Source organism: Mus pahari, chromosome 8 (assembly GCF_900095145.1).
Source record: "Mus pahari chromosome 8, PAHARI_EIJ_v1.1, whole genome shotgun sequence".
NCBI lineage: Eukaryota > Metazoa > Chordata > Mammalia > Rodentia > Muridae > Mus > Mus pahari.
This window is the reverse complement of record NC_034597.1, coordinates 22,649,938-22,677,734: the sequence shown is the minus strand read 5'-3', so window position 1 is coordinate 22,677,734 and position 27,797 is coordinate 22,649,938. Positions and strand designations below refer to the sequence as shown.

At 41.8% G+C, this 27,797-nt stretch overlaps 2 protein-coding genes across 3 annotated transcripts in view; one reads left to right on the top strand and one right to left on the bottom strand.

Annotated features, from left to right (window-relative positions):
• Window positions 1-11,160, top strand: part of Sh3bp5 (SH3 domain binding protein 5) — a 67,801-nt gene extending 56,641 nt beyond the window's left edge. The window contains exons 5-9 of the mRNA XM_021203213.2: window positions 4,186-4,316; window positions 5,417-5,459; window positions 6,128-6,347; window positions 7,910-8,170; window positions 8,595-11,160. Coding sequence (XP_021058872.1) covers window positions 4,186-4,316; window positions 5,417-5,459; window positions 6,128-6,347; window positions 7,910-8,170; window positions 8,595-8,812 — 873 coding nt within the window. The 3' untranslated portion in view covers window positions 8,813-11,160. The remainder of the gene's footprint in view (window positions 1-4,185; window positions 4,317-5,416; window positions 5,460-6,127; window positions 6,348-7,909; window positions 8,171-8,594) is intronic.
• A 621-nt stretch (window positions 11,161-11,781) lies between these two features.
• Capn7 (calpain 7) overlaps window positions 11,782-27,797 on the bottom strand; it is a 36,625-nt gene continuing 20,609 nt past the window's right edge. For both annotated transcript variants that reach the window (XM_029541330.1, XM_021202956.1), the window contains exons 10-21: window positions 25,236-25,382; window positions 24,729-24,835; window positions 23,825-23,945; window positions 20,324-20,468; window positions 19,421-19,520; window positions 18,366-18,501; window positions 17,547-17,622; window positions 15,561-15,706; window positions 14,567-14,629; window positions 13,976-14,106; window positions 12,949-13,041; window positions 11,782-12,861 (exon numbers count right to left, since the gene is read on the bottom strand). In XM_029541330.1, the coding sequence (XP_029397190.1) occupies window positions 12,717-12,861; window positions 12,949-13,041; window positions 13,976-14,106; window positions 14,567-14,629; window positions 15,561-15,706; window positions 17,547-17,622; window positions 18,366-18,501; window positions 19,421-19,520; window positions 20,324-20,468; window positions 23,825-23,945; window positions 24,729-24,835; window positions 25,236-25,382 (1,410 nt within the window). In that variant the 3' untranslated portion in view covers window positions 11,782-12,716. The remainder of the gene's footprint in view (window positions 12,862-12,948; window positions 13,042-13,975; window positions 14,107-14,566; window positions 14,630-15,560; window positions 15,707-17,546; window positions 17,623-18,365; window positions 18,502-19,420; window positions 19,521-20,323; window positions 20,469-23,824; window positions 23,946-24,728; window positions 24,836-25,235; window positions 25,383-27,797) is intronic.

The window sequence follows — 27,797 nt, the reverse complement described above, 5'->3', positions numbered from 1 at the left end:
AGCTTGTGGCTGGTTCTAGGCCACAGATGGAGATGCTCCTTGGTTGCCTAGGCAGTCACCATGGTGACTGACATGCGTGGTGGCCACTGGGCAGGGAGCTCTGTGTGTTGGTAGTGGAGCTGTCTTTTCCAGCGCTGGGGGTTGTGTAGGTGGAGAGGCGAGGTGCAGACGAATGTGTCCTGATAGGGTGTGGCAATATAGCCAAGTGCTTGAGGCTTTCTCCGTGCTCCCGTTAGAGAGCCTTTGCTTGCAGCCCAGGAGCTGGGGTAGAATGAGGTGCCGAGCTGGGGGAGCCCTGCTTCTCCCAGGAGACGCACTCAGTTCTGTTCAGTTCTGTAAATTGCAGCTGTTCAGTCGTGTCTGCTTTGCGAGCACTATTCGGTTCTGTATGGATCTTCCCACAACAGAACGAATCACATCTGATATGTCGTCTGAGGAGCGTGGGGTTTTCACTTTCCATAAAGGCTGTACACTAATTCATTAAAAGCTTAATAAGCTCTAGACTAGACTCACGTTATTGCCTTTCCCCAAGTGTCAAGCATGAGATACTTTTAGTGGATTTTGTTTCATTGTGAAATGAATGTAATATTTGTGTTAGAAATCCAAAGGGAGGGATTCTTCCATCCCAGGAGTCATTTTAGCCAGCATTTTAGTCACTTCTCTCTAGCTCTACTCTACCCTCCTCGTTTTCTTAAAAATTATTCTACAATTTTAAATCATACACATTTGTTTTTACTCTTCCTTTTCTTTATTTATTCTTCTCTCATACAATACATCTGGACCACAGCTTTCCCTCCCTCCTCTCCTCCCAGTACCCCGCCCCACCTCCCCTTTCTCCCAGATCCACTGCTCCTTCATTTCCCTTCAGAAAAGAGCAGGCCTCCCAGGGATCCCGAACCAAAAATGGTATAGCACGATGCAACAAGACTAGGCATATCCCCTCATAGCAAGGCTAGAAGAGGCAACCCACTAGGAAGAAAAGGGTCCCAAGAGCAGGCAAAAGACTCACAGACACCCCCACCGTACGTGTTACAGCTCTTCCTTCCCCTGTAGGCTTCTAGGGAAGTTCAGCTCCAGCTGCTGGGAAAGTTTCCCAGTGCAAGTGTAAATTCTGCTCCGGTGGGGATGGTTTCCCCAGAGAAAGTTACCACTCTGACTGAGTAGAAGGTTACCCCAGCGAAAGCTCTGCTCTGGGCTCTGCTCCAGGGACAGTGTTGCAGCTCTGCTGGGAAAGGTGTCCTGCAGTAAGGAGCCAAGGAATACCACAAAGCCACACCACACAACAGACTTACATGAGAGATCTGGGGGATGGGAAATGCCAGGAGGGTGGCTCTGGGGAGAGAAGCAGCAAGAACCAGGCAGAACACAGTTTATATAGGGTCTCTTGGGATGGGGGGCAGGCTTTCCAGGGCGACCTGGGATTGGGGCAAGCTCAGGGATTGGTGGGAACCTGGCCACTCTACCACCTTGAGGGGCTGGAACAGCCATCATTGTTGTTTTAACCATTTAGGCCCATAGGACAATCTGGGGGTGGAGCCTAGCTGCTGGAGCTCTTTTGGTGAGGCCTGGCCACTTGTGTGCCTTGAAGGTTTGCAAAGTTTACAGGAAAAGCCTTCCCTGAGTGTGAGTTGGTGTAAACTTGGCATACGTAGCCAATACCCACTACCACAGTTGGGAGTCCCACAAAAACTCCAAGCTAAACCACCACATGTGTCCACAGCGTGCCTGGAACAGACCTGTGTGGGCTCTGCAGGTCCCCGTGAGCCTTGCTGGTTGATGCTGTGGGCCCTGTTCTTCCGGTGTCCCTGACCCCTTTGGCTTCCACAGCCCTACCGCCCAGTCTTCTGCAGGGTTCCCTGAGCTCTGCCTATTGGCTGTGGCTCTCAGCATCTGCTCCCATCAGCTGCCAGAGGCAGCCTCTGATGGCGACTGGGCGGGGCACTCATCTCTGAGCACAGCAGAATATTGTTAGCGTTCATTTAGTTGACTTCTCTTTTTTTTTTTTTTTTTTTGGTCAGTAGAAACATACACACACCTCTTACTAAGATAAAAGCATAATTATTATTCAGGTATACGTTGTTGCCATGGTGATGGTTTTTACCTGATTAAAGAGGAAATTACTATGTTATACTAGCCCTGAATCTTTGGATTCTAAGTAATTGGATTTAGTCATTAGTTTAAAAAAAAAAAAAAAAAAGTCTGTCCCAGCACTTGGGAGGCAGAGGCAGGCGGATTTCTGAGTTCGAGGCCAGCCTGGTCTACAAAGTGAGTTCCAGGACAGCCAGGGCTATACAGAGAAACCCTGTCTCGAAAAACAAAAAAAAAAAAAAAAAGTCTGAGGAAGTCACTCCTTCCCTAGTGACTCCATCTTAGCTAACAAAAATTAACCGGCACCATTGGCCCCTTGTCAGCTCGACATACTAACACATCACTTTTAAACCATGTTTCCAAGAATTCTTATTAATATCACAGTATAAAATACAGGCCAGAGTCCGGTATGTGGTGCATACCTTTAATCCCAGCAGTCAGGAGGCTGAGACAGTGGATCTCAGAATTCTAGGTCAGCCAGGGCTACATAGTAAGACCCTCAAAAACAAAATAAAAGAAAACCAATAAAATGCAGTCAAGGATTTCAAAGTCCAGTGGCAGGCTAGAGAGATGGCTCAGTGGTTAAGAGCACTGGTTGGACCCAGGTTCTATTCTCAGCACCCACCTGGTGGCTTACAACTGCCTATAACTCCAGTTCCAGGGACTCCATCACCCTCCTCTGGGTTCTGCAGGATACAGGCACTCATGTGGTGCACAGACATACGTGCAGGCGAAACACTCAAATACATAAAATAGAAATAAATATATCTAAAAGATATTTTCAGGGTCCCATTGTCAAAAATTTCAGCATAGAGGTCCAAGATTGACTTTTACATATCCAAAGTCTCTTTAACTGTGGATTCTTATAAAATAAATTAAATTAAATTAAATTTAAAAAATTAAAACCCAACCAAAAAAACAAGTTAAATACTTTATTCAAAAAGGGGTGGAAAAACAGTTGGGTCAAACCAAAACCCAACATCCAGGAGTATAAATCAGATTCTGTAGCTCAGTGTCCAGCATCTGGGACTCCTTCATAATCTGGATCCAAGAGTGAGGCCCCTCCAGCTCTGCTGTCCACTGCTCGAGCACAGCTTGTCTAATAGACTAGGTCAGAGGTCAAAGGATGCCAATACCTGTGTGCTTCTCTACCCTCGAGTTTCACACACCATAGCCCTGACTAAAGTTGTCCTGTGGGTCTCTAACAGCGGGGCCAAGGACTATGGCCCACTGAGCCCCTCTGCCCCCCCCCCCCCCGTTAACAGAGACTGACTACATGACCCTTGCCACACCTCTCTGCCATTCCTCTGATTCTGAAGCCCAGTGTGGCTATAAGTAGAAGTCAGGGGAAGTAGTTGTTCACGACGTGGGCTCTCTCAGACCAGGCATTCATCCGGGGAAGACCAGCATGTCCCATGTCTCTCCTTGGTGTGGGCCACTCAGGCCTCTTGCTGTTGGGTTGTCAATAGGGTTAGCACCCTGTTCCCACCAGAACTCTACCTTTCTCTTGATGGTGGTGTTTTTCATACTTCAAACTCTAACAGGAACAACTTTGTTTCATTTTAATTTTAACTGATTAAATGTAAAGTCTGACCCTTATGCATGCTGGGCTTTTCTGTGCCTAGCTAACCTGAGGACTTTGGGGAAAGACTGCCTGCTGGTTTTTCTGCTGTTGTGCCTAGCTTTGATGCTTTTTTAGTCTTGATGTTCTTTTAGTTAGGTAGCTCTTGGTGCTTTTTGGCCATTTGCCTGTCCATCATGCTGGCCCCAGGGTTCCCACAGGCTCTACATGCCTGAGCAGAAAAAAGTACGCATTGGTTGAATCTGAGTATTTTAAAAATTTCTCAAGATTTTTTTTGTTGTTGTTGTTTTCTATTTCTGTTCCCAGTCATTGTCATAGTCAACTTGGGTTTGTTATGACAGGCTTTTCCAGATCAGATCAGGAAGAAAGCAGATCCTATTTTATTGAAATTTAATCTCAGTCTTCCTGTTGATTTACTCAAGGAACTTCTTTTTTAAAAAATAAAATGAGTTTACACAGTGTGAGCCAGAGCTGTTCTGGGCCTGACCTGGCTTGTCTCTGCTGTTGTTTGGAAGGTCATGGAGGCCGAGCAGACCAAGACAAGGAGTGAGCTAGTGCACAAGGAGACAGCAGCCAGGTACAACGCCGCCATGGGTCGTATGCGCCAGCTGGAGAAGAAACTCAAGCGAGCCATCAACAAGTCCAAGTAAGTCTGCGGGCAGCGGGCAGCGGCTCTTCTTTTATGTACTCCTGCCGAGGGATTGTCTGAGCAGATGCTTTTATGTAGGCCCTGGAGTTCCCTGCTCAGCCAGTGAGCTGTTCCCCAGTAGTAGTCTGCATCTGCTCTTCAGGTTGCTTTGTTTGGTGTGAGCACGTGGAGCCCTGACGTCCCTGGTGCCCTCTGTATACTTCTCACACTCGCCCTGCTCACTCGTCACTAACGAGGTTAAGGAAACAGACTTTCTGTGGTCACATCCTGCCAATGTTTTCACGTTATTGTTCTGTTTGTTTGGTGACACTTGTCTGCCTATACACCAGTCTGTGTCCCCCATGGAACGGCTTCAGGGCTCCGGTGGGCTCACTCTGTCTTCCTGTTGCTTTGATCACACTCTGCCCTGTTGTGCATCTTTGGCATCCATGTTCACATCTTTCACCTGGACATCTCATACATCTACCACATATTCTGTACACTGGTGCTGGCCTGGTATGTTTGGCCACTAAAGGGAGCTTATGCCCAAGTTTCAGATTTTCCTTACATACCAGAGGGGGTCCTGCAAGGTGTCGCCATTAGCAATTCCAGATGCAGGACTTAGGAATTTGATGGAGGAGGAACAGCTCAGACGGCAAAACTGCTACAAAGCACCAGCTCTTCTGTCTGACCCAGAGCCCATGGGACTTGTCATTTTCCTTGCCTGTAGCCTAGTCCACTAGTTGTCTAGCCTTGGTTATTGTACAGGACTGATGTGAAGTTGAAGAAATGGTGGTCCTGCTGTGTCCAGCTGTCAAAGAACGGTGTTGCTTGCTTCCATCGTTGGTCTCAGCAGAGGGAGTATTTTAAGCAGCCTGTTTCTCAGCCCCAGTAGGCCAAAGCAGCCACCCTATAAGCAAAAAAAGCCAGGGTATAAAGTTTCCAAAATCTTGAGACAGGCTTCCTGTCACTGAGGCCTTGGATTAGCCAATAGCTCTGCTGGTGCTTGCTACTGCCGTGGCCTATATGCTGAATGACCTGACTAGCTGTAGCAGATGGATCTAGAATTCATGAGATCATATTCTTACAGGGTTTTTTTCTTTTTCTGTCTTCTACAGGCCTTATTTTGAGCTAAAGGCAAAGTACTACGTGCAGCTTGAGGTATGTATGACCTTGTATTTGTCACTAATATTTTGTTCCCCACCCCTCCTCAAATTCAAAACTCAACTTAATAGGCCTTAAGTGCCCTTCTGTGAGGGGAGAATGGACAAACATAAACCTAGACTTCAGTTCTCAACATGGTCTTGGGTGTTGTGTGTTATCCAGCGCTATCAGCATTCATGCGATCTCAACTGCTTATTGTATTGTACCAGCCTTTATTAGGTCTCAGTGTGAGTGCCCAAGACAAGCTGCCCCAAGAGCATTCTGGGAGAGTACCCAGACTCCCCACCCTATGTCAGAACTTTTGGGGGTTAGGTGAGCAGAATGCATTGTAAATGACCCTACAGGTGATTCAGATATGGGCCAGGAACTTCCATCAGGAACCAAGTGAGGAGGCTGCAGGACTTAATATGTCTGCCATTCCTTCCGTGACCATCTTAGTGACCATCTGCATATTCTCGTCTGTCACAAGGCCTGGTGTGGAAATGAAAGAGATGTTCTTCACATTGAATGGGGAGCCATGAGTGAAAGTCACTGGATCCTTCTCTAGTCAGTTGTCTTAGGTGTCTCAAGTTCTTTTGTGTTGTAAATATGTGTATGTAGCCCCTCAATCAGTGGGGACATCCAAGGCCACTTTGGCTTACCAAGTCCCCCATCTTCCAACTCAGCAACTGAAGAAGACGGTGGATGACCTTCAGGCCAAGCTGGCCCTGGCAAAGGGCGAGTACAAGGCAGCCCTGAAGAGTTTGGAGAGGATCTCAGATGAGATACACGAGCGGCGGCGTTCCAATGCCATGGGGCCCCGGGGCTGTGGCGTGGGGGCAGAGGGCAGCATCACCTCGGTGGAGAACCCACCTGCAAGCAAACCTGAGCCTGATGCCATTTCTGGTGAGTCTGACCAGCAGGAATCAGTGTGTGTCATCTGCTTTCTTTGCCCATCACAGATGAATGGGAGAGTTGGGCAGCCTACAGGCTGTTCTGGTGGTTTCTCATGTATTGTGGAACACTGTGCTCAGCTGATTGCTACTGAGTATTAGGTTCTGTGGTCCACAGAACTGGAAACGCTTGGGAAATGCTCCACCTCTACCCCTCTCAGGCAGTCTAAGTACACAGGAGGGCATTCAAGGCTTTAAGGAGCTCTGAGGAAAGATGTAATAGGGACTTGGGTCCAGATTTGATTCAGTTCCCATTTCACCAATGATGGGGGACAGAGAGGCCTTGATGTGTTTGCTGCATCAGCTGCATAATGAGGGTCTACTCTGCTACACAGGGTGCTGAGGAGAAACCTGGCAGCTCTCCCTAGGGTCTGAGTACACGGGTCTCCTCTGTTTAGGGATACCCTGTGCAGAAATGATAGGTGATTGACCTCGTTTCCATTAATCAAGAAAACTACTGACAAGAACACCACCTCATAGCTCTCCTTTCCTGTGTGCTTAGGCTTCCTCCTCAGCAACTCTTTTTTCCCCCCTTTTCCTTATTACTATTTTTTTTTTAAATTTGTGAGTATTTTTCCTACATGAATCTATGTATACCACATAATTGCCTGCTATCAGAAGAGGACATTGGATCTTGTGGAATTAGTTACTAACTGCCATATAAGTGCTGGAAATCAAACCTGGATCCTCTGGCCATCTCTAGCCCCACCCTCAGCAAGTGTTAAAGGCCATCAACAGATGCTGAATCACCAGGCTGAAGGGAAATGAAACTATAATGTAACCAATGCCTATGTACTGAGTTACTTTACATATTACCTCATTAATCCTGTGCACAGAGCATCTCAAAGCTGGGCAATCAAGTAACTTACAGGGCCACACCATCAGCAGTGGAGTTAGGATATGAGTTCAGATCTGGTCCCATTTCCTGTCTCAAGTGGCACAGCACTTGTATCAAGCCTCTCTCCATTTCCTGTCTCAAGTGGCACAGCACTTGTATCAATCCTCTCTGGAATGCTAGGGCATGTTTAAAGACTTCACAGGCACAAAGGGATCTTAAAAGTGAGTGCAGGCTAAAGAGGCTTTGAAAACAAGGGTGGCCTGTCTCTGAGCCTCGGTTACTCTGTCCACAAAGTCAGGGTCGGCCTGAGTACTGGAAAGGAGCACTGTTTTTTGTAGTGTGTCTGTTGAGATCAGAAGTTATCAGACATCCCACCCCGGACTGCCCTTCCTCCCAGCAGCTCCTGCTGCTTCCGGCTACATTCCAAAGGGCTAGTGTCTGAATTTTCCTTCCCCTTTCCTTCAGCGCTGGGGATGGAACTCTGGCCTTTGTATATGCTGGATAAGCCACTTCCTTTCAAACTGTTCTGGAGGCTCTTCAGACAGGTTCAAGAGCGATGCAGGTCCTGCAGACTCCATGCTGTGTGAGCATGTCCAGCAGAGCATGTCTACAGGCATTTAAGGGACTGGGCTACTATCTAGCAGATCCCATGTGATTGATGTTCTCTCTCATCACAGTGGCTTCAGAAGCCTTTGAAGATGACAACTGCAGCAACTTGGTGTCTGAAGATGACTCGGAAACCCAGTCTGTGTCCAGCTTTAGTTCGGGACCGACGAGTCCATCTGAAATGCCTGACCAGTTCCCTGCAGTGGCAAGGCCCGGCAGCCTGGATCTGCCTAGCCCCGTGTCCCTGTCAGAATTTGGGATGATGTTCCCAATACTGGGTCCTCGAAGTGAATGCAGTGGGGCCTCCTCCCCTGAATGTGAGGTCGAACGAGGTAGGTTGCAGCTCAACTTGTGCACTGTCTATCCCTTTGCCAGGTCTCAGAGGCCCAGGGGTGCATTACTGCGTCTCTGAGAACATACTGTGGGATGGATCACTCAGATTACTTTTAAGGGTATTTCTAGGGTCCTGACCACCTTCAATCAAGCAGAACTTAGATCCCATATCTCTCCTAAGAACAATCCTCTTGGCAAGTTCCTGTTGGAGAGGTTTGTTTCCTAGCTACAAAGTGAGAATGGTACATCTCATCTCTAAAGATACATGTTAGGGAGCACATGCAGTGTGCCACCCAGTGCTGGAGAACCTCTGAGATGTATGGTGGGCAGCAGGAATGGCAGAGGGCTCAGGTGGCTGATGCTGGTACCTATGGAACTCTTGAAACTGACTGCCCCCATTTGGCAATCTTTGTATCTCTGCAGGAGACAGAGCAGAAGGGGCCGAGAATAAAATGAGTGACAAAGCCAACAACAACCGTGTTCTCAGCAGCACCAACCGTGGCAGTGGCAGGAGCAGGAGCCAAAGCAGCACGTCCCTTGAGGGCCAGGCCTTGGAAACCCGGATGAAGCAGCTCTCCCTACAGTGCTCAAAAGGAAGAGATGGAATTATTGCTGACATAAAAATGGTGCAGATTGGCTGATTCACCAAGGGCTATGGCCCATGTGCAGATCATATTTATACATGAAATTCAAGAACATTGTGCCAATAATCATTTAACATAAGCCAAATAGTATGCATTTACTCTAAACTGCACTAACCAAGTTTCAGTGACCTTGAGGGCTAAACATTTTCCCTCTGGTAAGAGCTCTTGGGCTGGTGTGTTTTTCAGAGCAGAGCCATTGCAGGTAAACCGTGACCAGGGAGGGTCACGGTCTTTGCAGAGCATTCCCTGTAGCGGCAGCGTGGAAGCAATAACTAGTTTCTGAGAAAGAACCTGTGCCAGGAGGAGAGCTGGACACTTAGCCAGACTGGGGTCACCAGTCTTCATCTCTGTCCCCACTTCCCCTTCTTCTTGGGGAAACATATCTTCTCTCCATTACATCACAGGGCACCAAGACAATTTAAAAAATAACACACAAAAAAACTCAAGTGTTCAACACACTGTTGTAACAACAGTGCCAGGAACACAGCTCCTCATCACCTCTGGTGCTCAGAGGGGGCTTTCAGAAGCATGTCTTCTGGGAAACCTGTTGAACCATTTCCTAGGAAAGCTACCATGAACTGCACTTTTTTTGGGTGGGGACGGTGAATGCCAATGCGGGGATGGGGAATGAAGTAGCAGGGACGTAGATATCATAGAGGGGATCTGGGGCTGGGGGCCGTTTGTAGCCTGACCTTAGCCTGCCAGCCAAGGGGCTTTATTCTAAGAGAAGTGCATGTGAGGAATGGTTGCCATTGCTCTTATCTAGATTGACAAGGAGTTCATTTCTCTGTAGACTGTAATTTCTACAATACCTGAGATTATTTAAGGTTTATGCTGCATCTAGTATTCCTTAGAGGAAGCTGTCCTTAAAGCTAGGAGGGAATGGGCATGGTTGGTAAATAGAAGCAATGGATCTGTTATGCTAATAGTGTATAGACTTAGTGTTTATGGTTATGCATATTTAGAGCACTGTATTTTATTTGTCCTGTTTTATTAATCTGAAAGAAAAAAAGAAAACAACTCCCCATTTACAACTATTAATTTTAGCCATGTGTGTATAGCTCTTCATACACTAGTGGTTTCTTTTTTATTGATGGACACAGTATCCTTATTACAAGGTTATTTTGTACTTGTTTTATTACCTTGAGTGTAATAAAAGCTGAGACTTTGTGACTTCCAATGAGAAAGTCCAGTTGTCTGTCTTCTCCTCTTGCCTTGTGAAGAAAGATCATGGGTGCTGGGGGCATCTGCTCTCCTTTCAGGTAAGGTGATGATGGAGCCTGAACATTTAGCTCACATACCAAGGTCTAGATTAGAATTCCTACTTTTGCTGTTACAAAGGTGAGCACTGAGGAGAGACAGGCAGGTAGTTCCAGGGGACAGTCCCGAGAAGAGAGGCTTTTAGTTTCACTGGTCAGCATAGTCTTAGGGGCGGGGGACACGCTGTTATATGGTCTCATCTTCTCAGTCTGATTTAGTTAATCTGTGGCACTAAAGTACTTTTTCTAATGGGAATCTGAGAGTAGCGGTCTTCAGACAACCCAGAAGAGGGCATCAGATCGATCCCATTACAGATGGCTGTGAGCCACCATCTGGTTGCTAGGAATTGAACTCAGGACCTCTGGAAGAGCAGCCAGGGCTCTTAACCATTGACCATCTCTTCAGCCCCCAGTACTGGACTTTGTAATGTATATGCTACATACTGAAATGTGCTGTGGGAATAAGTGCCTAGTAACCATAAGTGCTTTGCCTGTTTCTATTCCATCTCAGTTGGTGGACGTCCCTTTCAATCGCTCTGTTCTGGCAGGGAAACAATGCTCATTTCCCCTTCCTGTCAATACCTTTGAGGTAAAGTTGTGTAATCTATTTCTGGCAGAGACTAGAAGACGGGATAGTCTCGAGGTGGGAAGTTAAGTGCTATATCCCTTCCGTGGGCACAGGCGTTTCACAGCATGCCTTCCTGCTTTGGGTCCCCTCACCCATCAGCCTGCCATCTCCCACAGCAGGAAGGACAGAAACCTTCGACCCTGTTTCTTCGTCACTTTCTTGCCTGTCTCCCTTCACACTTCCAGGTTAAAGCAGTGCCACTCTTGTCATCTCAGCCTCCTCTGCAATGTTGGGGACTCACTCTCACACCTGAACTGAAACTTAGCTAATTTCAGTTTTTGGCCCTCCAGCTCATGTTTGATTTTTTGAGGTGACCGCAATAACTGAACCGTGTACTACTACTTCTAGAATATTGATAATTTCCTTTACCTTGTGTGTGGGGTGGGGTGGGGTAAGGGGAGTTTCTTCTTTAAGTCTGAGCATCTATGTGCATACTGAAATGAGATATCTGAACCACCCTCCTCTCTAGCTATTGATCATTTTAAAAATCTGTTCCCAGTGGTGCTTCTCACTCAATAGAGTCATATTCCTACTACCAATTCCAGCCTGCTGTTCCCCACATTGAAAGCAGTTGGGCCACTACCTGAAGCAAAATCGTTCAGGCTTGTTTCCCCGTTGTAAAAAGCAGTAATAAAGCCAATGAGAAGATTAAAAAGAATATGCAAGGTGAATAAGTTCATAGTAAAAAAAGAACTACTGGCTATTTCTCTATTCTGTATTTATGGCATTCAGAGGACAGTTCTTGAAAGTACGTGTTGAGTGTACAGCCTTAACCTGAGTCAACACTTTATATACAGGGCTTCTCTGCTGGGTTTTTGTTTGTTTGTGGTGTGTATGTGTGCTAGGGATTGAACCCAGGGCTAAGCCAAGTGCTGTGCCACTGAGCGGCCTCACAGCTTTCTATTATGTTTTTGAAGGCAGAAATTAACTCTTATATTTAAAGTTCATGTGGCTAATTTTAGCCAAGTGAAATCTCATTGGTTTTATTCTTGAAGCAAGTATTTCTATGCATGTCTGTCTTTCTTTTACAGGGACATAAGACTAAATAAATGAAGTGCTGGACATTAAACTACATACAGTTTCCATAAGTATAAATATTTTAATTCAATCAAAGGCAGTAGAAATAGTTTTGATAATTATAAAGTAGAGACAATGACAGATCCCATTCTATTTTCCAGAACTTGAAAATCTTGAGCATCATTCTGTACTGATGATTTTATGTAAACACTAATTCCTGACCACTCACTTTTTTATGAATGCTGTATAACTCAATCACCATATACTAAATTCTCAAGGACTCCCCAAATCCCTGTGATGAAGACGCTACACGTTAAACCTCAGCAATTCCAGTCTGAGTGCTACATTTACCAACCTGCTAAGAATCAACAACAGCAACAGTAGATATACTTCAGTTCTCTACAATGGACAGTGCATCTAACCCTGACAACCTTCACTCTTAAGCCTGAGCATCTTCATGCTAAGCTAAACAGCGTTTTTTAAAGCTTAACATCTACGCAACAATAAACATTTAAAGACACAATGAAAAATTCAAATTAGTTGCAGTGACCTAATTCATTTGGTAATTAGTTGCTTAAGATGTATGGTGGGTTCAACATAAATGGGATAAACATACGTGCTCTGTAAAAACAGGAAACATAAGTATTTCAAGATTCTAAAATAGGCTGCTCTTGCACTCAGTGGACCTGTGGCCCTCATTGTCCTCCTCATGTCCTATTAGCAAAAGCATCTCCCAGTGATGGCTGAATCTAGCCTGTAATTTACAGAGCCAGCCACTGAGTCCATGCCAGCTCTGTATACACAAAACCATGTAAACAGTATTTCAGGTGATTAAGGTAATTCTCACTATCTAAAATCCTTACCAAACACCACAACAAGCACCAGACATGCTTTTGATTTAATTCCATTCTGATGGTTCACCATCGTGATTTGTCTCCTTGTCTGAAGAGCTGAAGACTGGGAAATATGGAATCCAGTAATAGCTGAGAGTTCTTGATCATTGGAGTTGTGTTGTCTTAATGGGGACAGTACTATTAAAGTCCAAGAAAAAAGGTCCTTCTTGTTTAGGCAAAAAAGTACTGGGGATGATATTAAAGATCCCAGCAGGTATGTTTTCCAGTTCTAAGTAGCAAAATCCACACCTATATTCAGGGAAAATGAGAATAAGGTTTGTAGACCATCATGCCCCACAAAGTGTACACTGAACATAAACAAACTGCCAACCTTACCTATAGTCACCACTCGATTTCCTCTGAAAGCCATGAGGACCAGGATCTCCCACTATGGAAACTGCTACAACCTCAAATCCAACACTGTATTGCCTAGTGTTAAAATCAAACAACATTGCTGTATTAGTAAGCAGTTTCATATACACTTTATATAAAACATTTCTATGCACATATGCTTCAATTTTACCAAGAGAAAACAGTACTCTGAAATTATGTATACCATTTTCACTCATGATTTCTACCTAGTTTTGAAATTGAATCCATAAGAACAAATAATGCATTAAGCTTACCTTAAAACATACTTTTTGTTTCGTTGCTTTTGAGACAGGTCTCATTAATTAGCCCTGGCTGTCCTGGAACTCACTATGTAGACCAAGCTGGCCTCAAACTAAGACCTGCCTACCTCTGCCACCTGAGTGCTGGAATTAAAGGAATTGTGCCATCACTCCAGACTAGACTTATACCATCATTTCACATGCATTTCTAAGTGAAATATCACTGTAATTGACAAAAAAGCCTACACAACAGAAGCAAACCAGGAATAGAATCTAAGTTCATGTAATAGTATATGGCCCATATGGCATTCCAAGAACTGCTCACTCACAGAAAAAAAAATGTTGAGCTGCATTGCATACCAGATATCCATTTGTATTATATTTAATCTGTAACCTAGAACTGAGTTTTAGCCCTAATGTGAGATGGGTCAAATCACTATTATATGTGTGTGGATGCTGAATTCCATACCACTTACAGACGACTGGCCTCTACCTGTAATGCCATCATTATCCAAACATCAGATTTAACATATCCTCACTAACTTAAAACTAAGGATTCTGAGTCAGTGAGGATACATCTTAGGATAAAGCTCAGTGGCAGGGTGGTTGCCTAGCATTCATGAGGCCTAGGTTCAATCTCTAGTGTGCGTGCACATGCACATGCACATGCACGCGCGCGCGCACGCGCACACGCACACACACACACACACACACACACACACACACACACACACACGGCTACTCATACAAACCTTGGCCCTCTCAGCTCAATCAATAATGGTCCCGTCTTATCTATATGGAATTGGTAGATGGGGTTATTTTTGTGAGTCTCCTGAAAATTTCCACATCCTCCAGCACTTTGACCACTCCACTTTCCATTAATCTGTAAAGTAAGGTTTCTGTATTAGTAAATTTGACACTCTGATTTCTCCACTCTGGTTTGTCACAGCCAGTCAAGTCTTTACCCACCCAAGCTGCTTTGCTGTACCCAACCTCTCAAGTATAAAATCTCTGTTCCCTGCCAGCAATTCTCTCAGGAGTCTTCTGCACATCTGTTTTACCCACACTGCAAGCTATTTTCAAATTCTCTCTGAGTTCATCTCCGTGGACTGCTAACAAGCAAAGATACAGCTAATTCTCTCTCTAGAATTACATGTTTCTATTTCCACAGAAACAATACTGCTCACTGTATTCACAACACAGACCTTGTATTCTACCAAAATAAACAGTAGTTTCCCTTGTATTTCTGTAAAACTCCTAAAAGTGTTTACTTAATAATGAGAAATGAAAGGAAATGAATTTCTAAAGGCTACAAGCAGATTACAACCCACAGACTTTCTTACCCGTTTGGATAAGGTGTATGGTGAAGGGATCTTCGAAAAAGTAAAGCTGCAAGCTGAATACACCTAAAAAAAAGAAAAAAAGGCCCACTAAAGACTATCCTGAGAAATGTCATAGAACAATCAAAGTGATCACAGAGCACACTGATCTATTCCACATCTCAAATACTAGTAGAGATCAAGTCACACTGAAGTAACCAGGAACCAGAGGTTTGTCTTGACTGTCACAGTGAATGACTCAGGACAATTGGCTTCTGTGACTGAAGAGCCAAGAAATATTAAACAGTTCCTAATGTCTTTTATCATTAAAAATCCATCCAAATTGAATTTCTTATATGTGGCAATCCTATGTACAAGAAAATTGCAAGTGACCTTCCCAGCAATGCAACAATAGTGTATTAAAAACAGTTTTTGTTTTGGGGAGGTTTAAGTTGAGGTCTCAAGCTAGCTTTGAACTTGAGATTCTCTTGCCTCTGGGATTACAGGTGTGTGCCACCTCCACCACCATGCCCTATTGAAAATTGTCATTTAATTGCATTTATTAATCTACATCTCAGGAATAAACCATTATGAAGAAAATATGTTCATTCAAAATGTTATTCAAAGTAAAAGCTGTCCTGGAACTTGTTCTGTAGATCTGACCTCAAACTCAGAGATCCACCTGCCTCTGCCTCCCAAATTCTGGGATTAAAAGTGTGTGCCATGACTACCCAGCACAAGTCACTTTTTTTTTTTTTCAGAAAGCATAATTACCGAATTGATAAAAATATAGAAGTAGAAAATGATTTTCAGAAATAGAATTTTTTCCCTAGCACTCCAGAAGTTGAGGTCAGAGTATATGAATTCAAGACAGCCTGGGCTAGAAAGCCACCCTAAAATGCATAGCAAGAGTCTGTTTCAGAGAAAACGCTTCAAGTGATCCCACATAGAAGCACATGTCATAAACTCTGCTTCACTGTATTTTGTCACTACACGGTTCATGGTTGACGACTCTTACCCGGACTGTGTAATGAATCGTATTCTGTTTCTCATACTGAGAAACCACTAGGGTGAAGGTGTGAGTCCCGGGCGTGGTCAGCTTTATCTTAGTCAAGTAATGAGGGCTGTTAATTCGAATCCCATCAATGTATGGAGGTGGGTCAGCTGTACAGACATCACGTTTACAAAAAAGATTTTCAAAGTCAGGATTAGCTTTGTCTTTTTAAGATACAAAAAAGCATATAAACACATCTGTTAATATTACCCACCCCTAATGTAGAACTAAATAAACCTTAGGCATGTTAAACTAGCTTCTTAAAGTCCCCCTTAACAACTGATCTTATTTTCCTTTAGCTAATCAATGATTTGGTAGGGATTTTTCTCAGACTTTTATAAAGGGTTGTTAACAGTGATTTGTGTGGAGGTCAGAGGGGTAAGTTGAGTCATTCCCCCTCCTCCACCATGGGTCAGGGACTGAATTCAGGTTGTCAGACTTGGCAGCAGACAACCTTTATCTACTGAGCCATCTCACCAGCCAATGGGCTAAGTTTTCAATTTGTGTCTCCTGTTTATTCTTTCATTAATGGAGGGCAAAACTACCTGTTCTAGTGTGATGAGAATACACTGTACCTTAGAAGTATCCTGAAAAAAAAAAAAAAATCACAGAGAAGTGGGAAGCACTGTTCAATTAAGAAAACATAAGAAAAAAAAAACCTTTTACGCTTTAAACGTAAAAGTAGTAGTAAATGTATGTCAAATTATAAAACCATGTAAAATTTTCATGCTAGGAAAATATTTGTGTTTTTTTTAGTCCTATAATGATCAACATTTGAAAACAGCTAGTGTGACTTGGTACTGACCACCGGACCTCATGTGTCACGCCAACTGCAGAACTGAGAGAGATTGACTGGTGAGAGTCAGTGCCTGTCCTGACCAGTGTAATGGTGAAGAACACCATCTTTTCCTCTGACTGACACATTAAGACATCAAACAATGCTGATCCTCTCCAGCCCTTCCTTCCTGACCCCCTTTTCGCATCAATCAAGGTCAACAATGATTACACGATGCTAAGTCCAACTGCATCTTCTCTGACCTCTCGGGCAGCAGGAGATAGAGGTGTGCTCTTTTCCTCTTGGAGTACCTCCTTTGCTAAGAGTCTATCAAGCCTCACTCCTATCAATTGCTTCATCACATCCTGACCGAGTTTCCTAGTAACTGTACCAACTCCTCTGCCCAGCTACAGATGCATGTCCTGGGCATCCAGCTCTAGCTGCGGCTTTCCTCAGAAGGATTTACAGAGTCCAGTCTTCAGATGCTACCTCCTCCTGTGCTTGACTCATCAAGATGGACCTCAAGCCCCCACCTCAAATCAACTGCCCACTTGGCATCCTTACCCGGAAGTTTTATTGCCTCAAACTTAACAAGCCAAAAATTAACTTCCAAGTTTACTCTGTAATGAAATCTTACAATATGACCAATGCTTACCCATCTTAATAACTACTACAGCTTGCTTTTACTTAAAAAACAAAAACCCCGGAATCAGCCTACATCAGCTCAGGAACTCCTTATATGATCCTACTGAAATTCAAATCTGTCCTCTTGGTGTTACTCTACAACTACCCAAGGTCAAGCCACCAGCATTTCTCAAATAACACTGCCTCATTTAGGGCTGTAATAAATGCTTAGAAGAAATCCAATGCTCTTAAAAAGACAAAATCAGACCATGTCATTTTCCCTCTGTACCCTTTTTGATGCTTTATAAACCTTGGCACATTTTAGAAATTAAGTTCTGATGATTATGTACAAAAATATGTAAGTCTACATTTTAAGAATTTCAAAATTAAAAAGTTTTACATACACATCAACCTACATACCCAGTATGCTTTGCTGGTTTTTTGTTAGTCTACCAGCATAATTATAATTGATTTCTGCATGCCGTCTACATACGCCTTTCCTTTCCAGCTCAGTGTCTGAGAATGCTGCAGCTGTGCTCAGCAGAACTCACCTGGGTAGTAAACTTTCTTGCCATCAGTCTTGTACACAACCATTGTGATAAACTCACGGTTATTTGCAAAGTCATCCTAAGATCACAGAGAATCCACAGTGGTTAGGAAAATGGACTCAAGATGGTCTCTATTCTAAGGGTTTAGAAAACTAATTTTCAAGAGCACCTCAGCTATTTAGTTCTATACAAGCCATATTTTTCTGAATAAATGACTACTATGTAAATGATTAAGATTATAATTAGGCTTTCTACAATCAAAACTAATGACCTACTTTTCAAATCCCTTCCAGAAAATACTAATCTTAATACATTTTAAAGAATGTATCAACCTTCATGTTCTCATTGAAAAATAAGCTCCTCCTTTAGAGAAGTCTGAATAAGACTTAAGTATCTAATTATAAAATAAGGAAATTTACCCTGGGACCAAATAAAGTCCCCTCCAACCGACTCAACCAGTAAAAAAATAAAAATTAAATTAAATTAAAATAAAATCTACCTAGCCGGGCGAGGTGGCGTACGCCTTTAATCCCCGCACTCAGGAGGCAGAGGCAGGCGGATTTCTGAGTTCGAGGCCAGCCTGGTCTACAAAGTGAGTTCCAGGACAGCCAGGGCTACATAGAGAAACCTTGTCTCAAAAAAACCAAAATAAATAAATAAATAAAAATAAAATCTACCTAATGATATTCATTTACTTGAGAAAACATTTTCAGAGTGCTTATATAAATGGAAATGAATAATGATAAAATTATGGACCTAACAGTTAATTATATTTGAAACAATTTCTGAATGGTGGGTGTGTCATTAGAAGGATATCTGTACCTTGTCTGTTATGTGTCTACTAAGCAAAACCCAAACTGCAGCACCCCCTTGTGGACACTGCACCTCCAATTTGTACTGGGGGTTGTTGGCCAGGCTATAAGCATCTTTCACAGGTCCTTGTTTAGCATCCCAAGTACTAAAAAATAAACAAAAAGACATCAATGGTTAAATTTCCCATGCAGCTAAATATTTTTTGATATTTGTTTTCTTATTTTAGAAGTATGAATGTTTGGCCTACATGTCTAATTTGTATGAATGTTTGGCCTACATTTATGTTTGCTTGGTGCCTATAGAGTTCAGAAGAGGGCATCAGATCCCCCAGAATTATTTACAGATGGTTTCAAGTCACTTTGTGGGTGCTGGGAATTGAACCTGGGTGAATTGAACAACAAGAACTTTTAACTGTTCAGCCATCTCTCCTGCTCATAAATACTACTTTAGATAGTGATGTGTTTCAAATGCAATTAAGCTATCAGGATTGTTTACTTACTTATTATTGATTATTGATTGATTGATTGAGACAGGGCTTCTCTGTGTAGCCTTGGCTGTCCTAGAACTCACTCTGTAGACCAGACTGACCCTGAATCTAAAAATCTGCCTGCCTCTGCCTCACAAAAGCTGGGATTAAAGGTATGCACATAACAACTATCAGGATTTTTGTTTTATCCTTTAAAAAGTTTTTTGGTATAATAAAGTAGTAAAAAAAAAAAAAAATGGCTACTGGCAATGACAAAAAGAAGGGTTGATGATCCTCCTGATTTGATGACTATTTGAAAACTTTAATGTGGGGAATAGGCACTGGGGAGGCTGCCTGTGGTTAAGAGCATGAATTGCTGCTGAGATAACCACAGTTCAGTTCCCAGCACCCACACTGGGTGGCTTACAACTGTCTATAACTCCAGCTCCAGGACATCCAACGCCCTCCTCTAGTCTCCCAGACACATGTACTCATGCACAAAGCCCCATTCCTATCTCCACATAATTTTTAAAATTTTTAAAATCTTTCAAATGTAGAGAATATTATGAAGCATAGTCTAAAATGTATAAAAACTTACCTGTGAATGCAAGTTGATTCTTTAAAAAGAGCTGGATTCCAACTCAAATAAACTACATCATAATACTGGCAAAGATCATCCCAGGAAATCCAAAATATTCCTAAAAATTAAATGTCTTTGTTAATCTAAAAAAAATTAGCAATAAACAGCTTAAAGCAGCTGGAAAAAGGCTCAATGGTTAAGAACACCTGGCTACTCTTCAAAGGGCCCAGATTCTATCCCAGCACCCACATGATGACCAGCAACATTTTCTAATTCCAGTTTCAGGGATCCACCTCTAAGGGCACCAAGAACACACACAGTGCACAGATATGCATGTAGGAAAACACTATATACATAAAATAAAAATAAAAGAGACTGTTAAGACTGTTAAAGTACATCTCATCTTGAAAACAGGTTATTTAAAAAGGACATTAAAGGCTAGAGAAGCTACAGAGTTATCTCAGTGGTTAGAGACACTTGCTGCTCTTAAGGAGGGCATGGATTTGGTTCCTGGAACCCACACCGTGTCTAGTTCCAGGGGATCTGGTGCCCTCCTTTGACTTCTGCAAGCACTGTACATATGTGGTGCACATACACAGATGCAGGCAAAACACAAAAATAAATAGACAGACAGATGGGGGAGTTGGCTCAGTCCGTAGGGTGCTTCCTGCACAAGCATGATGACCTGAGTTCCACCTCCAGCACTCACACAGAAGCTGGGATACCAGTGTGTGCTGGGGAGGCAAGGACAGGTGGAGCCTGGGGGGTTGCTGGCTAGACAATTTAGCCAGTCAGTGAGCTCCTTGCTGAGTGGAAAGGATGATCCCTGATGTTGAATTGTGGCCTCCATGTGCATATACACACATATACTTGTGCACCCCTCACACTCCTAAAATGGCAGTAAACTACAGAGACACTTACCATTATCTATTTTCTGAGCTGTTCGGGGGTCAAAGTTTAAATGCTTTTGCAGTTCTGGGGTCCAGTTTCTCACATCATTCTCACTGTACCTTCCTTTCCAGCGTAAATGGCTCCAAGGGTTTTTTAACTGAATAAACCTCAGCCCCTGTGTTAAGAGACAGCAAAACCAAACAATTAACAACAAAGAGATTTACCACATACTTATAGACTCTTAGAATGAACTTTAATTATTTAACACTTAATAAAAGGGGAACAAGAAAAAGTAGAAAATTCTGCTAAACTTTTCAGAGGCATATCTCAGGCATCAGAAACATCAAGAGCATATGGCTGCAGATGCTTACTGGTAAACAGAAAAACAGCAATTTAATCCAGGATAGAGGAAGAAATGAAAGAGAATTTTGGAAAGCTTGGCATACGCTGCAGCACCCTAGCTCTAGCTACTTCCAGCAGAGGAGAGAGCCTTAGGTAGGTAAGAAACGCTGCAAGGCTGTGTGGACTGAAAAGCAAGGCTCGCGCCACAGAGAGCCTCAGACTCCCTCCAGGAACGACATCGAAAGGACCCAAAGGAGTATGGAAAACTGAAATGAAGGTCGCAGATTATGCAAGAATGTTACACGCATGCACAAATAGGGATGTATTAATATAAGAAAATCCTAAGTGGAAAAGTCACAAATGAGATTGTAGCTTTAAGACTATATACCAAAAAAAAAAAAAAAAAAAAAAGTATTGTAGACCTAGTAATATAAAAGAAATTTAAAGTAAGTTGGCATATGCCTTTTAATCTTAGCACTTAAAGGCAGAGGCAGACAGCTCTCTAAGTTCCAGGCCAACTAGAATAACATAGTAACACCGTGTTACTGTTTTCTGTTAAAAAAAAAAAAAAAGGAGGAGGAAGAGGATGAGGACAGGGAGGAGGAAAAGGAGGAAGGAAGAAGGAAGGAAAGAAGGGAAGGAGGGTAAGAGGGAGGGAGGGAGGGAGGGAGGGAGGGAGGGAGGAAGGAAGAAAAATATTAGATTTGAGATAAAAGTCAGATTTGAGTAAATGTTTCAAAGATTAAATATAGCAGAAATGAAACCACACAATAAAGGAAGAACCCAAGAAAGGTTCAAACTCAGATATAAGAGCACTAGTTAAAGCTTCAATTTTAACACACATCAAGGCTTTGGGCAAAGATCAACTCTGACAGCATAAAGTTCAAATTTAAAATGGGGTACTCTACAGGCTATAAAATCTGCTCAAGTTGGGTAATAATGCTACAGTCTGCAACTTGAAAGTAACAATGAAATATACTACCGGGCCATAGTTTATTTTGTTTACTATACTTCAGTAAAACATGTCTTACAGAGTCACAGTTAGGAAAGCAATACTTTTGTAACTAGAAGGTCTGTTGTTTCTCTATCTGTACCAAGTCACATGCCACTATCTTAGTATCTTCACACTGCACCGACACCTCACAGGAGACTAACAAGAAAAGGAGCTCAGGACTGTATAGCTACCACTAATGCAGCACTAGTTCTCCTGTGTGTAGAAAATTACAGTCTAAAGGAAAGCACACCTTTCAGCTTTCCCACTTTACATTATTTGTACTTTAAGGAATCAATTTTGTTGCCATGTTTAAGGAAATACACAATTTTATATAATATATATGGGGCTGGAATCCTGCCTAATTGAGGACTGAGTCTATGACCTCATGCCTGCTAATCCAGTGGAATCTTAAAGTTTAACAGTTATGGCAGGCTCACACTGCCTCCCATTCCTATACAATCAAGTGTCACAACAGCACTTGGCCAGAGATGGACCTTATATACCACAGTGACATCACAGTCATCCTAATATCAGAGTGCATTACACACATTTGTAACTAAATAAACCAGGTGACTTGATTAGAACTGAACTCAACACAATCACTGGCCAAAATACTATGAATAACAGTTATTACTATTAAGTATTATGTATTTGTTGTTTGAAAGGTCTTATTACATATCCCAGAGCAACTATGTAGCCCAGGCTGGCCTTTAATTTGCTTCCTATCCTGTCTCTTAAGTTCTAGAATTTTATCTTTTATTCACCTCTTTTTTTTTTTTTAAAGATTTATTTATTTATTATATGTAAGTACACTGTAGCTGTCTTCAGATACTCCAGAAGAGGGAGTCAGATCTTGTTACAGATGGTTGTGAGCCACCATGTGGTTGCTGGGATTTGAACTCAGGACCTTCGGAAGAGCAGTCGGGTGCTCTTACCCACTGAGCCATCTCACCAGTCCCCCTCACCTCTTTTTTTAATGTATGGTTTTCTTTTATTGTGAGGCTTGTAAAAACAAGCCTACTGCACTGTCAACTGTCAAGAGTGTAGTATAGCACATGTAATCACGTACAGTGGACAATTCTAAAAATGACAAATATTTATGGCACAATTTATATACTCCCTGTATTTGGGAGGGTTGTTAATATTTTAGAATATACTTCTACTGAGGAAAAAAAAAAGCCAGACATGGTGGCACATACCTGTAATCCCAGTACTTGGGAGTTGGGAGGCTGGGCAGATGGGTTATGAGTTCAAAGCCAGCCTGGGATACATGGCAAAACCCTGTCTCAAAAAAAAGCCTTAACTGTAAAACTGTATGCCTTAAGCTAACAACAGCTTCACATATCTTGTGTCTCCTGTTGCGCTATTTTCTCTTGTGTTTGATTTAATCTTGTATTTCTTCCTGAAGACCCTAGGAGCAAGACAGACAGACAGACACAATATTTCCTAGCAGTGTAGCAGACCATATCGTCTAGGCTTCTGTACATACACTATTATGTCTGCATAACAACAAAAATCACAAATTTCTTGGATTATACCCTGGGATTAAATGACCTATTTCTGTATGCCAACTTAACACCAAGTTTAATTAACAAATAATGAGTACTGTTTTAGCTGAATGACCATGTCTCTCTGTTCAATTAAGGGCATTTGATAATATTTGTATCTTTTAGTGCAGAGAACTCATCAGTTTTTCATTCAAAAATGACAATAACCTGAAAAGTAATAAGGTCACATATTCTAAGACCTTAGCTGCAGCACATACTGAGAAAGGGTCTAAAGGCCTGTCAGTGTGCAAAGACATTGCAGAAGAGAAACCATGTGCACACAGATCCATGGCATCTCTTATTTCTAGCCATCATTCTCCTATTCCTTTCACAGATACTTGTCTTCAATACCTTTCTACAATGACTAACCCAAAACACCAACATGTAACCTAGAATCTTCAGAACTGTGTGTTCATCTCAATGGTGGTGACTTTTATGGAAAGGAAAAAGGTATGATGGCATCCCTGTTCTGCTGTCACTATCTATACTGTCACTGAATTTCATTTTCATAATTTTACCTCCTAATTTCTAATGATAGAGTCTGGGCTGTTTACACTCGTAGGATGGCTCTAAAGTCTGACCATCATTGCGATACTATAGCATCTTATCAATCAAGAAAACAAATAAGAGAAAATTGTAAGGCGTAACCTTGAACTCTCTAATATCCAAAACGGCATACGCATGCGTGGGAACCAGGCCCCATTTCTCCCCTTCAGCTTCAGTCATCATTCCTGTCGATGCGGTGATGAGGACATCCCCTTTGTGAAATCTGCAGAAGCCCCAACACGAGAAATTAAAGAAATGCATTTGAGATCTCAGATCACAATATCTTTCCTATACTCTTTACTGGCATACATGAAAACTTCAAATTTAAAACTTTTTTTAAAACTGGCTATCCTAACATGAATTATTTCCTTTTTTTCCCAGAACAACTTAATTCTCAGGCAAAAATCTATCAGTGAAGAAAAACAAATGCTGTATTTTCAGCTTACAAATAAGGATGAAAATATGAAATAACAAATTTACTTTCCCAAAAGAGATCTGGCTTACCAAATCACAGGATTTCCTACCTTTGATTGTGTTTGTTATGATTTGGAAAAATTCCCTGTACCTCCATATAAATTACCCACTTACAGCTTAAACTCCCAAGACTTTCTTTCTTTTCCCATGTTCCTTCAAACTTGAGAATTACTAGTAGGAGCATATAATTTTTCCACATTCTGTTTTCCATATTCAATTACTTTGGATTTTCTAAAATCTGTATTAGCTGTAGCCAGTACTGAAGATAGCTAAGGCTGGTGGTAGTATACACTGTGTAACTGAGAGTGAGCACTCCTGCTGGAGCACGGTGTGCAGAGGGGATTCCAACGCTCAGAATGCTGAGGCAGCAAGATCACAAGGGGAGGTCAAAACACAAAAGGCGACAACTTTGCAATCTCTATTCTAAATAAAGCATGATGCCTTTAAACAGCCTTGTTTACTTCAAATGGAAGAAGGAAGGGAGGGAGGGAGGAAATGAAACAAAAGCAGAGAGGGCAGGAACTACAATTACCTTTGATAGAGCATTCTGAATGAGTTATCCTTACTGAACGTCTGGCTGTCTGAGTGCATGGCAATCCTCTCTGGTATCCACCCAGTCAGGGCGTGCAGATCAATATTCTGAAACACAAACACATTTCATAACAGTCAGTGGGTTAGGCTGTTAAAAAAATCCTCAGGAGAGCTATTAAAGCTCATTTGATTTGGTGTAATGATCTTGATAGGGGAAATGAAGGAGTGATAGGGATGTAAAATGAGTAAGTTAATGGGGAAAAAAATATCGGTATGATACCCACTCCTCATTTGACCTGGAAAAACGCATTGCTCTGTATCTCAATATTATAGCAGACACATATATTTTAGGCTTTTCTGGATACATAATTTGCAGCACAATTCAAATTATGCTTCTTATCCTTACATAAGAAAATAGGTACCCTTATCATTTTCCCACAAACAAAAACATTTATTAACTTTAAACTTTATAATCTATAGGTGTCTATAATATATATCCATGACTTACTGAGTTGGATCCTGGGAAATCATATCCTCCCATAACTTTCATGTATGCTTTCTCTATAAGTGACACCCACAATTCACTTTTATTGTTGGAATAAGAACACAGCAATTCTCCTTTGTGATCAACAGGTAACTGGTCATCAATTATCACCTGCATAAAGAGAACATTAACTTCCTTAAATGAAACAAAATATCTTTAAATCTCAAGATTAAAAAATTTTCATGGATAACAGACACAATATATCTATTATTAAGATAATGACAGCTTCATAAGATTTTCATCATTTTAATACAATGTCTTTATGCAGTCTTACAAGCTAATCTCACTGACAAGCCACTAGTTACAAGAGACATGTATTTGTATACCCATGTGTGTATATATAAAATCAAATTATTTAGAGATTCTAGAATGTACATAAATATTTAAAGTTACAAAAGAGCCTTGCTATTTTTGGTTTAACCATACAAAAAAATTTCCTATTCTATAATTGTAAAAGTACAATATTGTAACTAAAAGATAAATGTAAATAATTGAGCAACACCACAGATATGATATCTAATATTAAAAATTATTTGCAAAACGTAGTGATAAAAGAAGAGTTTTAGTCTAAGAATAGTACAAAGATTACTACTGCAAAAACTTTTTTTTTTTTTTTGAAACAGGCTACGTAGCCCAGGCTGGCCTTGAACCAGCCATCATTCTGTCTCAGCCTCCTGAGTGCTAGGTAATAGGCATCCGGCTCCATCCTCAACATTGAAAGACTCTTTTTAAACAAGAGGTTATCTTTCCTAAAACTGTTTAGTTTTTAAGTAATCAATTTAATTCTAAAGTGTGATCCCAAACAACAGCATATCACTAGGATTGGCACCAAGTCTGTTACAAAGGCAAGTTCTGGTCCCAGATACACTTGTGGATCAGGCCTGCAATCTAGGCTACTGCAAAAGCTGAGGCAGGCTTACAAACTCAAGGTCTGCATGGATTAAAGCATGTGTTCAGGGACAGCAGGCAACTTAGCGAGTCCATGTCACTTAGACAGCCTGGGGTTCAACACAGCTTAGAGGCAGGACTTTTGCCTCACTATGAACAGGGCCTTAGCAGGCTCAATCCTCAGCTCCACCAAAACATACTTAGGAGTGTACAAGTATTACTGAGCTACAGAACAATGAGTTTCAGTCTCAGTCACCAGGTGATTTTGTTAAAATGTAGGCTCTGGGGACAAGAGAGAAGGCTTGGTGATTAATGGCACTGATTACTCTTCTCCTAGACCTGGGTTCAATTCCTAGTACCCACAAGTCAGCTAACAATAGTTAGTAATTCTAGTTCTAGAGTGCCGTTTCTCAACTTTCCTAACTCTGCAGCCCTTTAATACGGTTCCTCATGTTGTGGTGACCCCCAACCATAACATTATTTCATTGCTACTTCATAACTGTAACTTTGCTACTGGTATGAATTGTAAAGTAAATCTCTGTATTTTCCAATGGTCTTAAGTGACTCCTGTGACAGGTTATTCAGGACCCCACAGGAATGCAACCCACTCTTCTAGAGGACCTGATGGTCCTTTTCTGATCTCTTTGGACACTGCATGCACATGGTCCACAGACATACATGAAAGCAAAACACCCTCATACATAAAATAAAAATGGGTAAAACTTTAAAGAAAATTTACAACTCTGATTCAGTACATCTGAAGCAAGGCCTAAAATTCTACAATTCTAAAAGTTCTCGGGTGATGCTGAATTTGATACAGGAACCTAGGGGTTCTAGAGAATGCTAACAATGCAAGGAAGACCTTATTATGGAGTTCAGACAGCTAAAAGAAACAACAGCAATATATAATTTAAAACTACATTTATGTCACAAGAAACAATAAGTTTCTTATATCTCATTATGATTTTTTATGAAGTCTTCTGATCTAATAGATTTAATTTATCTAGTTTCCTTAATTAATTAACTTATTTATTTTTTGAGTCGGGGTCTCACTGTGTAGTCCTGTGTGGCATGAACTTACTCTGTAGACCAGGATGGCCTCAATCTCAGAGATCTGTCTGCCTTTGTCTTCTGAATGCTGGGAATAAAGCCATGTGCCACCAACCTCTTATTACTTTATAATTTTTAAAAACTATTATTAGTTATTGTTGTTGTATGTGAATGCACACTATGCATGTGTATGTGTACAAGCACATGCCAAGGCAGTCATGTGGTCTCTCTCATTGTCCTTCCACCTTTATGTCCCAATGGGTTCCAAGGATTGAACTCATGTCCACTAGGTTTGCAAGGGAAGTCCCTCACCCATGAAACTATTTAGCTGATCCTGATTTCCTGATTAATTAAAAAGTTAGAGCCTTCTTGTTGTTCTCAAGGCTGAGGAAGGCAGAAAGCATTCCACATTTGAGGCCAGAATGAGATACATTAACAACATCCTGTCAGAAAGGAAACAAACCAAAAAAGGTTAAAAATTATTTTTTTAAAGATTTATTTATTTATTTTTTTTTTAAAGACTTATTTATTTATTATATGTAAGAACACTGTAGCTGTCTTCAGACACTCCAGAAGAGGGCGTCAGAT